The sequence below is a fragment of the Cyprinodon tularosa genome, unplaced genomic scaffold, assembly GCF_016077235.1.
Source record: "Cyprinodon tularosa strain WSP-4 unplaced genomic scaffold, ASM1607723v1 ctg680, whole genome shotgun sequence".
Lineage (NCBI taxonomy): Eukaryota > Metazoa > Chordata > Actinopteri > Cyprinodontiformes > Cyprinodontidae > Cyprinodon > Cyprinodon tularosa.
In genome coordinates, this window is record NW_024039430.1 from 107,086 (window position 1) to 118,351 (window position 11,266).

The window sequence follows — 11,266 nt, forward strand, 5'->3', positions numbered from 1 at the left end:
AACCCAAACTGGTTATGCCTAATTTTATGTTGAATGCATATATAACTTTTCTTTTAAACAGACATTTATTGTAAGATAGAAAACAGGATGAATGTAGTTGAACAGCCCTTTTAGCCACCGATTGTATCCGGCAGGCTGTAATGTCCCAGTATTAGGTTTAGTTAGGAAAAAAACGGTCGTACCCAATTTAGAATAAGTCGAATTAAATGAGAGGAACTGAAACAATAAAATGAAAAGACCAACAAATAAGTGCAAATATCAAGAATATATAGGCTTGTCTAAATGAGCTGTTGCTCTAAAACAGGAGTTATGGAAATCTTTTTTGTTCAGTGTCTAAACATGATATGGAGCCAGGCTGTTAGCCAACACAGAGGCTTTCAAAACACCAAACTTTATTCTAATTTTTTCCTTTACCTCAAAGCACAAATCCTTTTTTTCCTCACCATTTTGATTTGATCTTTTATTTCTGGTGTTTTCATTCATACATATAAACAGATCTGACCACTGGAGGAAGACAAAAAATCACAGCGCATGAGGATGAAACAGTGAGGGGAGCCAGACTGGGAAAAGCTGTGTAAAATCCTTCATATGAGGGAACTTTCTATCTTTAGGTTAAAACCTTAAATCTAAAAAAAAAAAATCTAACCACAACTGATTGTTTTATACACTGTAATGTGTTATCAGATTTCTGGCTGAGTTCAGATAATTCACAAACTTTAAACTCTAACAAACTGACATTAACTATCAGAGTCTCTGGACTGTTCTCCTCCCATCTTTCCTGGTTCCTACGCCGACATCCTCAGGGTGACCAACCCTGCATCTGCTGAGTCCAGACTCCTCACTGCTGTATAGAGTCCAGGTTCTCTTTGAGTCTCCGGGTCATGCTAGGGACGAGGTTAATGTGGTCGTCCACGCAGCTGCCCACACAGCGGTCCATTAGCGACCGGACGGCGGGCTCCTTTGAGCCGGAGTCAAAGAGATCCTTCGCCTTGTCGTTGCAGTGCATCGTGCATCTGGTGAGACGATCCTGAGCAGGACAAAACAGAATAAACTGATCTTTCCTAACAAAAATCATTCAAGCAAATCCAATAATTTACCCATTAAGATAAAAAGTACAAAAAAAAAACTATTTTTTAAAAGAGATTTTTGTTTTTATTTACCCTAGAATACTTATATCTAATTTAAATGTTCTCAGATTCACATAGAACAAATTACTTCCACAAGGTTGCTTAAAATATTTCCTATGCATACTTTTAATAGATAAGAGGATAATATATAAAAAGAATAAATAATACAATTCTCACTTTGATTGGAAACCAGGTTTAATGCATCTTAATTTTATTGTGGATTTCTAACATATAAGCTGTACATCAACATATTTTATCTCCAAATAATTGTATTTATTGTTACAAGGACTTACATGCTGGGTCATGTGTCATGACATATGGCTCATTAACAATACATTCTTACTAATGTTTGAGTGCCTGTAAATAATATTTGCACAATACATAAACTTGCATTATATCAATCTTAGCAAAATAGATGATTTCAAAATAATTGATTATTAATAATTGATGATTGCAATAATTGGTGATATTTCAAGGCCCATGCATTCATGCTCTGATAAGTAATATATTTAGTCAAGGATGACCTTCCCTGTGACGAATCCTGATATCTTAATGGTGATGATGGTACCTTAAAGAATTAAATTGAATGGGTCGCATACATCATGCAGTCTACGGTAATTGAAAATAATCATGTTGCACCTTCAAAAATATAAACATCTGTCTTTTTAGCTTATCTGGATCTGCAGGATTATACTTATGTAGCTCTGACATTTGAAACATTTTCTATAAAACTACTAGTTTTATGTTGCAGTAGAATAGGGTAACAATGCAAAGTTACTTAACAGTTGCGTATATTCAACGTCATGTTAAACACAGTGCCATGAATAACTACAGTACATTGATACCATGCTTTAAAATACATACAGAGATCTATATGTAATCCCTTTATTGTCCCACAGTGTTAAATTAAGTTTGTGCGTTTTATCCCTTGGGGAGCAGTGGGCTGCCATTGTGTGGTGCCTGGGTAGCTATCAGGGGTTAAAGGTCTTGCTCAGGAACCCAGAGTGCAGGCTGTGGGGATCCAACAGGGTACCTGCAACCCTCACAGAGCACAAGACCATTGCTCTAACCCACTAGGCCATCACTAACCAAAAAGTTTCCGAATTCAGTCAAATTAACCTATCAGTGGTTGAAAAACCATAACGTCACCATCAGTTCTTATCAAAATCATTTCAGTGCATAAGGGAACAAGAATCGTATAGTCTGAATTAATGAAAAATTTAAATATCCAGTATTAACTGTGGATGTGCTGTGGGGTTCATCAAGGTGGGGGCTTTTGCACTTGCACTATATCCCTTTATATATCCCTGCAATTATAAATCTGTGGTTGCAGCAACAGCCAATGTGCTGATGAGTGTAGAGTGAGGCTCCTAACCTGAAACTTCTCCAGCTCAGAGGTGACCAGCCCCTGAGCCTGGGCCAAAGGAGTGTGACACCTCTCTATACACTGATGGACCTGAGACATGGAGTCTGAGGGGCGATCACAGCACTCTGCGCTGCATCTGAACATGCGTCCCTGCAGCACAAAACGGCAGCATGTTAGAAGGACATGTTGGCAAACGAAGCACCGTGTAAGTCTGAGTTAGATCACTCACCTGCATTTTCCGGATGTGGTCCTTCTCCAGACCTTGGACCATGTCTTCGACCACTTTCTGGACGCGTGTCTGATGTGCCTCTGCCATCCCTGCTTATTTTTTAAAAACACTCAGAACAAAAATTTCATTCAAACGTGGCAAGCAATCCCGCTACAGAGCGCACGTTTCTTCACTATGTAGTAACAGCTAAGGTCACCTCCATTCCAGCATGGTCCAAGATTAGAGAGCGGCTGAGATCATTTCCGCATTTCTTTCCGTTTCTTAGGTAAAGAATGACAACTTCCGCCGGATTCCTTTCAAAATAAAACCACTCTCGTCTCTAGCTCAGAACTGGCAACGGGAAGAACAAAATATACGGCTAATATCGCTGATTTAAAATAGGCTACAACTGTAAAGAAAGTCGGGTAAATATTTTTTTTTCAGTTAGCTTATTAACATTGCCTCAAAATCTATTATCTGAGTTAAAAAAACTGCAAGACTTGCAACTAGATGGCAAGAAAAGGAGGCAGATAGAATTAAAAAGACCACATGTCACAAATAAAAAGAAAATATAAAACCTTAAAAAGCTAAAATAAAAATAAAATATGAAATTTCACCTGTTTAAAAAAGGACATTTATTTTGAAAGGGTGAAGGGTTCCCGGAAGTGGATCTACTATTAGGAGCGATGTTCTTGGCTCCCCGTCGTGTCTCAACCGTTGAACTGGTCTAGTTAATTAGTTAAATTTCTGTTGTTTTTTTTATTATGTTAGTATTTATTAAAGGGTTTCGGGAACTTAAATGGTTTTAGAAGGTCTTTCATGTTTTACTTTTAGTGTTAATCTGTGAAAGCTGCTTCTGGATCAAATATTCTGTGGTGAGTTCTGAAGCTGTTAAAATAAATAGTATTAATGTGTTTTTCTCCGCATATTTTGATGAAATAAGGTTCTCTGCAGAAATCAGTGTTTTACTCTATTGCTTAGTGTTTATCTAGAAGAAGGTTGTGCGAACTTTGACCCCAAAAAGAAGTTATTAATGGTTCCTGTTTCGTCTCAGTGCGCAGATGTTCCAGAGCTGCAGACGATCACTATGAGTTTAAACACGCTGCGAGCCCTGCTGCTCCTGGGGCTTTGGCAGGCTGGCAGGAGAGGTGTGACCCTGGCCTCTGAGCTGCAGGAGCAACCCAAGAAGATCGGTAAGCATCCTGCAGAAAACAGTCATTTATAAAAAAGTATCCACCCTCACCTCTTTAGGAATAAAAGCAGGCATTATGTGCCAGTTTTACAATCATAACTTTTGAAAACCACATTTGCTTGTCCTTACAATTTGGTTGAAATATTTTCTATTTTCTTTGGGTTTTATTTTATTTATTTTTTTAATTAATTGTTCAGTAGTTCTCAATGTCTTTTACATTTCATTCTCTGTATATTTCATTTTTTTCTTTTCACATTCCCCTGTTTTAGACCAATTTTCTTAACCCATCTACATCCATTTCCATTTTCTGAAATAGCTCAGCTTGAATGCAGGTTCATCTGAAAGCAGATATTTATGTAAATTCCATAAAAAGTCGCTTAAACCTTCCTTGATTTTACTTGAAATTACTAAACATCTGGTTCTGGTCTGTTACGATCACTGAATCAATTTGTGTGGTTCTCTCTGGGTACTCCGGCTTCCATTGGTGTCAAAAGTACACACATTTGTTACTTAAGTAGAAGTATACTGCAGTTTAAAAACACTCTGGTAAAAGTTGAAGTATCAACTTGACCTCTTTCCTCAAGTAAAATTGAAAAAGTATGTGCTCCAAAAACTACTTAAAGTATAAAGCAACCTTAAAAAAAACAGCCAGATGCCACTATATGAATTGAAAGCTAAATTTTTCGGCTATTTCGAAAAATACTTTGAGATAGGGCCAAGGATGAGGGATGTCATGTAGGTCTCCGTCTCCCGATACACTCTCGCCTGTGTCTGACCTTTCAGACATTTCAACATCTTTTTCTGAACCCGACGTTGTAGCATGGCATAGACAATTCACGTTTAAAGTTTGAAGAACACCTGCTTGCTTCTGATCATTTCCTTTGGTGTCAGAATAAATTTGACGAAAAGCTAACCAATGAGTTTTTGCGTTATATGACTTGTCCTATTCCACTAGTTTTCATTAGATGTGGATGGCGCCAATGATCTGCATTTGGTAGCGCACATGATGTGAAATAAATATTTATAAACATTAAAACAAAGTGTAAGAGTAAAGAGTAACGTTTGTTTAAAGAATGTAAGGAATAGAAAGTACAGATACCTGCATGAAATTGTAATGAGTAGAAGTCAGAAGTAGGAAGAAAAATAAGTAATGGAGTAAAGTATAGATACCTAAAAAGTATACTTAAGTACAGTAACAAATTATTTGTACTTCGGTGCTTGTTACCCCTCTCCCGGCTTCCTCCCACAGTCCACAAACATGATTGTTAGGTTAATTGGCTTCTCTAAATTCTCCTTAGGTGTGTGCATGTGTTGCTCTGCGATGGACTGGTGACCTGTCCAGGGTGTAACCCGCCTCTCGCCTGTAGACAGCTGCAGATAGGCATAGATGGATGGAAATTGTCCAATTTTAAAAATGAACTAAATTGCCACTTTTAATCCATACAGCCAATTGGTTGTTGTTTTTTTAGTTTGCCAAAAATACATTTTACCCTCAGTTTCTTCCCTCATATTTCCCACAGAGCTTGAATCAGGACTTTTTGATGGCTTCCTTTTCCACTTTGTACATCAGTTATAGGTGTGCTAAGGATTATTGTCCATGAATAAAACCCACTGGCTCCCAAACTTTGATATCCTGGCGGTTCTTTCAAAATGTTGCCATAATGTTCCCACAAACTTATGAGGATGTCTGATTTGGGACATGCAGTTGTCCTCTACAACAACATGATTCTGCTACCCCCGTACGTCACAAGGTTCTTTTTTCCCCTCCACATTTACCATTTTACTATGTCCAAACATTTCAATTTTAGTTTTATCAAACCACCGAACATTTTCTAAACTGCTATCAGGTTTTGCATGTTGCTCTGGCCTTGTTCTTCTGTGTTTTCCTAAAGCTGTTCAAATGCTATTCTAATTTTTTTTATGTTATATAGCTGAATTTCTGTCTTTGCAACAAGTTTATGATAAAGAATGATATAGCTAATACATTTTTTTTATTCTCTCAGATCTTTAAAAAAAAAAAATAATAATAAAAACATTTATTTTCTAATTTTAAGGCTGAAATGATTGATCTGAAACAGTTTTATTGATAAAAATGAACTGTTGGAAGTTGGGCTGGAATTATAAATGCATCAATGATGATGAAATAATTTCCACAACCCAAAATATGAACCTTTGTTAGCTATAAGATGGAGAATCTAACGCTGTGGTGCTTTTCTATCCCTGCTCCTGTTCTAGCTGTGATTGGAGCAGGCATCGGTGGAACAGCGGCAGCGTTTTACCTGAGGGAGGAGTTTGGACCTCTAGTCAAGATCGATGTGTTTGAGCCGGGGACCGTTGGAGGGCGGCTGGCGACGGTAAAGATCGGCGATTATGAGTATGAGACCGGAGGTGCTGTGATCCATCCTCTGAATCTACACATGAAGCAGTTTGTTGATAAATTAGGTAACTAAAGCAAAATAACACAGCTTATGTGACGGATTAACAGAGTATTATTGCTATTCTAAATTTGATGCCTTTTTGTCGACAGGCATTCCTCAGAGAAAAGGCCTCCCTTCTAAAATGGCGATCTTTGATGGGAAGGAGCTTGTTTTTGAAGAAAGCGACTGGTTCATTGTTAACATCTTCAAGATGCTCTGGCGGTATGGATTCAGTTTCATCCGTATGCAGATGTGGGTGGAGAGTATTCTGGACAAATTCATGAGGTGAGGATGAAAAACCTTTCAGAATTTACATGCAGTTCTGCATTAGCAGCTCAGGAGTGTCCTAAATATCCTATAAATCCTGACAGAATCTACCAGTACCAGCAGTACGGCTACTCTTTCTCCAGCGTGGACAAACTCTTGCATGCTATGGGAGGTGACAGCTTCCTCACCCTGATGAATCAGACTCTAGAGGAGGCCATGATGGGAGAAGGATTTTCTCAGGTCTTCATCAATGACATTGTTGCACCCATCACACGTGTGAACTACTGCCAAAGCGTCCGCATCAACGGCTTTGTGGGTATGTCTTCCAGAATACAGCTCCTATGTGAACAATCAAGTTTAGATTTTTGTTTCATCATAACCAAAAGCTTTAGTGGATTTTATTGGGATTTAAAATGCTAGATAAGTACAAAGAAGAGCGCTACAGAGAAGTAGTTCGAAACATGTCTTATATATATATATTAGGAAAAAGAAATCTATTGCGTTGAGCTTTTGTAAAATGATCTTTGCTGAAAAAAACTGTGCCTCTACAAGCTGTGGATGTTTGGTGTTGGCTCAGGGGTGGAAACAAAATCATTAGTAACATGTCTTTAAAGAAAATGAAAGGGTAGGTAATAAAAAAAAAAAAAATATTTAAAATGCCATCAATCGGTGCCACAAAAATAAATACTTTAGTATCCAAAACAGGCACACAATGTAAAAGTAAGATAAATAAAAAACAATCCAATAGATAAAGAAAATAGGCTATACATGCACCATCTTACACACTATCCTTGTTGTCAGTTTATGGTTTGTTCTGAGTGCCATACATTTTTTTCAGCTCTAGGATAAAAACTGTGAATCGATTCGTTCTTGGTTTTAACTGATCTGGACCGTCTACCTGAAGACATCCGTGCAAACAGGATGTCCAGTGTGAGAAGTGTCTTTTGCAATTATGCTTTGCTTTTTTAAGACAACAGTACAGTCATTGAATAAGTTTTCTACTAAGACTAAGATGGCAGCTTTTATTTATTTATTTTTTCTGTATTCACAACCATTGGTGGAGTTTTTCCTTGAGCCACAGTTCTACTGATGAACTATACACATACCCAGTATGCTTTAGTATGCTCCCTATAGAGCACTTGTAGAAGGACAAAAGCAGTTTTTCCTTAATTTTATTCTTACTAAGAACCCTCAGGAAGTAGTCTTCTTTTTTTTGTTGGCCCAAAAGAGTTCAAGTTCTACATGAGGCCCTGCTCAATGTGGACCCCCAGGAAACTGAAATCAGGTGGTGTAGTTTCTCCACACAGAGCTTGGAACCACTCCAGCTCTATTTGTTTTGTTTAGGAGAGCAGACACAGGAGAGGCACGCAGGAACAAGTCCCCACAGAAAACAGACGAGCAGAGAACGTCACACTTAATGATAAAACCCTGTCCCTTTCTTCTTTATAAAATAGATGAGTCAGCTTGAACAGGGAGTGCCTCTGACTGTATTTCTTAAGCTTTGATTTAGATCCTCAAATTGATTTTAATCTCTCCTTGGACCAGGCCATTCTAACAAATAAAAAATGTTTCTAAGGATAAAAAGTGGTTTTTATTCTCCTCCATAGGGTTTCCATTTGGTTGGATCTTTCTTAAAAACCTTCTTCCAGGTGCTTGCTCTAAATAAAAAAGGGATTTGTTATGGTTGCCTTCAGCAGCGGCTTTAGACACTCCAGCAATTCCAGATTTCTTAAACGCACAAAATAAACCTCTATTGCTTACAGACTTAGTCTCCTGAACTGTAGATTTCTGCACCACCTCCAGGTTTAACCTGATGTTGTTTTAGGAGCGGTGTCGTTAGCTGGGGCGGATTCAGGCCTGTGGGCCGTGGATGGCGGCAATAAGAGGGTGTGTTCTGGGCTACTCTACCACAGCAAAGGTGACCTAATCCCTGGCAAAGTGACCTCCATCTCTGTGAAAACGCGACCATCAAAGAGAGGTATCTTCCATATTGCTGCATTTGGTACAAAATCAGGCATTTTTTCTGCTAAATTTAATCTTTTACACAAGTTCCTTCTGCTGTCTGTCTTCAGGTAACACTGTCAGCTATTATGAAGTGAACTACGTCGGAGAATCTGGCTTAGCACATACTTTGTATGACATCGTTGTCATCGCGACGCCGCTTCATCAGGGAAAGTCGGACATCACGTTTACGGGGTTCTCTCCTTCCATCCCAACTCACTATCCTGGTCTCTACCACCGGATGGTGGCCACTTTGGTGCACGGCACCCTGAACGTGTCCTACCTGGGGACAGCTCAGCCGGCCTCGGAGTTCACCGTGTCCGACATCCTCACCACGGACTCGAAGGGCTCCGCCATCAACAGCCTCGGTTCTCTGGATCCTGTTCATATTCCTGATGGGTACAGTCGACCCCCCGCCAGCTATCCCAATGTCTGGAAGGTGTTCTCCACACAATCACTGACCCAGGAGCAGCTGCAGCGAATGTTCCTCTCCTACGACTCTGTGTCGGAGACCCCGTGGCTTGCTTACCCCTCGTACCGTCCGCCGCACCGGAGGACCCCTCCGTTCATCCTGCACGACCGGCTGTACTACCTCAATGCTGTCGAGTGGGCAGCCAGTGCCATGGAGATGAGCGCCATCTCGGCCCGGAATGTGGCCCTGCTGGCTCATCACCGCTGGCACAAACAGGTCGGAAAGGTCGACCAGGAGGACCTGCACACCCGACTGAGAGGAGAACTCTGAAATGGAACAAAGAAAAGTAGAAAAATGGAATCTAAATAAGCAGCAAAGCCTTTGTCCTTAATCAGATGAATAACATTTTCCCCAAATGATTTTTCTTTACACATTTTGTGAATTTCTCTTCATTTCTTAACATGAAAGAATCAGAAAATAGTAATAACACTGTGAACCAAGCTGCACTGATGGGGAGATCCTGTATCTTCCCTCTTTCCCAGAGTTTGTCAGTCTGTATTGAACCTGTCTTAAAGCTAATTCTACTCGTCTTTGTTCTTTCTGACTTGAAGCCTGATTTACTGATAAGTTTACATGTTTTCTGTTCATTTCCAAGACTGCCTCGTCAGCACAGAGCTGGGATTCCTGCGAGTGTTTACGGCTAACAAATTTTTAGCAGTATTTACCTCTTATTTCAAAACGAATTCAAAAAATCTGCTTTAGAAATTTGATGTGCCTTTAATATAATCAGAATTGGGTTATAAAATATTTGACCATTTGTCTTCATGTTCAACAAATTTTGTTTTTTTTCTCTTTTAAGATCTCAATTAAAATCCAAAGTGTTTCATGTTGATGATTTCTGATCAGAACACGTGTTTGTAAATGATTCTGGACTTTTACTCTGTTTTTTTTTCAGATTTCTGATTTAAACTGCTGTCTAAAATCCCTCCTCTGGCACTTTTTGAAGATTTACTCTACTTTTTTTAATAGTAAAAGGCACTTTAAATGGGTTTCAAAACCAACCTCGTGTCAAACCACTCTTGAAAACGCCCATACACTACTGTAGATTTTTAGACGTGTTTACAATTAATAAATTAATGATGCCTTTCCTGCATTGTGTTGTGTCATCTATCACCACACCATCTGGCTATGCTTTAAAACTTTGTTTTTGGATTCTTCTCTGGTTAGGAAAATGTTGGTAGTTTTTTCCTTAACTTCATTCCTTTGAGACTTTTCCGTATACCAGCTTAGAAAACATTATTAAACTAGAGTTCTCCTTATTTTTTTTTTACATTTTTACCGCATTAGTGGCTCGTTTTATGAACAGTAGGCTGACAGGAAAGGGGGAGACATATGTGGGAAAGGACCACAGGTCGGATTCGAACCCAGGTCGCCCACGTCACAGACTAACCAGTGCACCATCAAAGCGAGCCCCTTTCAGCCTTTATTTTAAAGGGGACATGCAGAGGAGTTCCCATCTAAAATAAGGAGTGAAGTTGGAAGATTCCATTTTGAAAATCATTTCCAAAATATTTTGGTTGCAATAAAAGACATCTTAAGCATTAAACTTAAGGGGAGGAAAAAAGTCTGCTGTTTTATTGGAAATAACCCTTTTTTGGACAAAGCACATAAAGCTTTGTTTATTGGGAAATTGAACCTAATTGGTCTAATAACATGTTTTGTTATCCTTCCATCAGAAAGAAGCATCTGATTGTTTTTTGGGTTTTTTTGTCCAATCATTTATGGTTATGAGGCAGGTTAGTGTCATAAATCCAGAAACACAACAGCTTTATCAAGTTTTAAATAGAATAGAAGGTATCATATTGCTTTTGATAAAGCACCCTAATCCTGCTAAAAGCATCTCTGATCAGTGGGATAATTGTTGCATTGACCCACATTGGGAGCCAAGTGTTCTCTCTGAAGTCACCATTTCCATATGAAAAAGCAGCAAAACATTGTTTTCAGCTCCGATACATGGAGTTCCTTTTTTTTTTCATTTCCTTTTCATCACACTTCCCAAATAAAGGCCATGTGATGCCTGCAGTCAACAATGGGCGGCTTTGACAAAGGAAATAAGGATACGTCTGTTCATTGATGCACCACCAAGCTGTCCCCTCAGGTGCGGGGGGGACAATGGTACCAGAGCCGGGCTGTCGAGTAAAAACATGTGATGTGACTGAAGATTTATATAGGAGTCGGAAACAAGACGGGTCAGACACCCCGAGTCCTGCATCAAC

The 11,266-nt window shown here is 39.1% G+C and overlaps 2 protein-coding genes across 2 annotated transcripts; one reads left to right on the forward strand and one right to left on the reverse strand.

Annotated features, from left to right (window-relative positions):
- Nucleotides 1-368: 368 nt before the first annotated feature.
- Nucleotides 369-2,981, reverse strand: fam136a (family with sequence similarity 136 member A). Its single transcript, XM_038267673.1, has 3 exons — nt 2,723-2,981; nt 2,503-2,643; nt 369-1,027 (listed from the first exon to the last, which is right to left on the reverse strand). The coding sequence occupies exons 1-3, from the start codon at nt 2,807-2,809 to the stop codon at nt 839-841; spliced, it is 417 nt and encodes a 138-aa protein (XP_038123601.1). The 5' UTR covers nt 2,810-2,981; the 3' UTR covers nt 369-838.
- Nucleotides 2,982-3,362: 381 nt separating this feature from the next.
- pcyox1 (prenylcysteine oxidase 1) lies at nt 3,363-10,143 on the forward strand. Its single transcript, XM_038267670.1, has 7 exons — nt 3,363-3,576; nt 3,756-3,894; nt 6,129-6,335; nt 6,421-6,595; nt 6,682-6,893; nt 8,403-8,555; nt 8,650-10,143. The coding sequence occupies exons 2-7, from the start codon at nt 3,789-3,791 to the stop codon at nt 9,318-9,320; spliced, it is 1,524 nt and encodes a 507-aa protein (XP_038123598.1). The 5' UTR covers nt 3,363-3,576; nt 3,756-3,788; the 3' UTR covers nt 9,321-10,143.
- Nucleotides 10,144-11,266: the final 1,123 nt, after the last annotated feature.

What these genes read in the sequence shown, in the direction of transcription:
- pcyox1 (XM_038267670.1), top strand. Translation starts at nt 3,789, where the DNA reads ATGAGTTTAAACACGCTGCGAGCCCTGCTGCTCCTGGGGCTTTGGCAG. An exon ending in GCAGTTTGTTGATAAATTAG is followed by an intron (nt 6,336 to 6,420) that starts GTAACTAAAGCA and finishes TTTTGTCGACAG; the next exon opens with GCATTCCTCAGAGAAAAGGC. An exon ending in ATTCTGGACAAATTCATGAG is followed by an intron (nt 6,596 to 6,681) that starts GTGAGGATGAAA and finishes AAATCCTGACAG; the next exon opens with AATCTACCAGTACCAGCAGT.
- fam136a (XM_038267673.1), bottom strand. Translation starts at nt 2,809, where the DNA reads ATGGCAGAGGCACATCAGACACGCGTCCAGAAAGTGGTCGAAGACATG. An exon ending in ACCACATCCGGAAAATGCAG is followed by an intron (nt 2,644 to 2,722) that starts GTGAGTGATCTA and finishes TTTGTGCTGCAG; the next exon opens with GGACGCATGTTCAGATGCAG. An exon ending in CTGAGCTGGAGAAGTTTCAG is followed by an intron (nt 1,028 to 2,502) that starts GTTAGGAGCCTC and finishes TGTCCTGCTCAG; the next exon opens with GATCGTCTCACCAGATGCAC.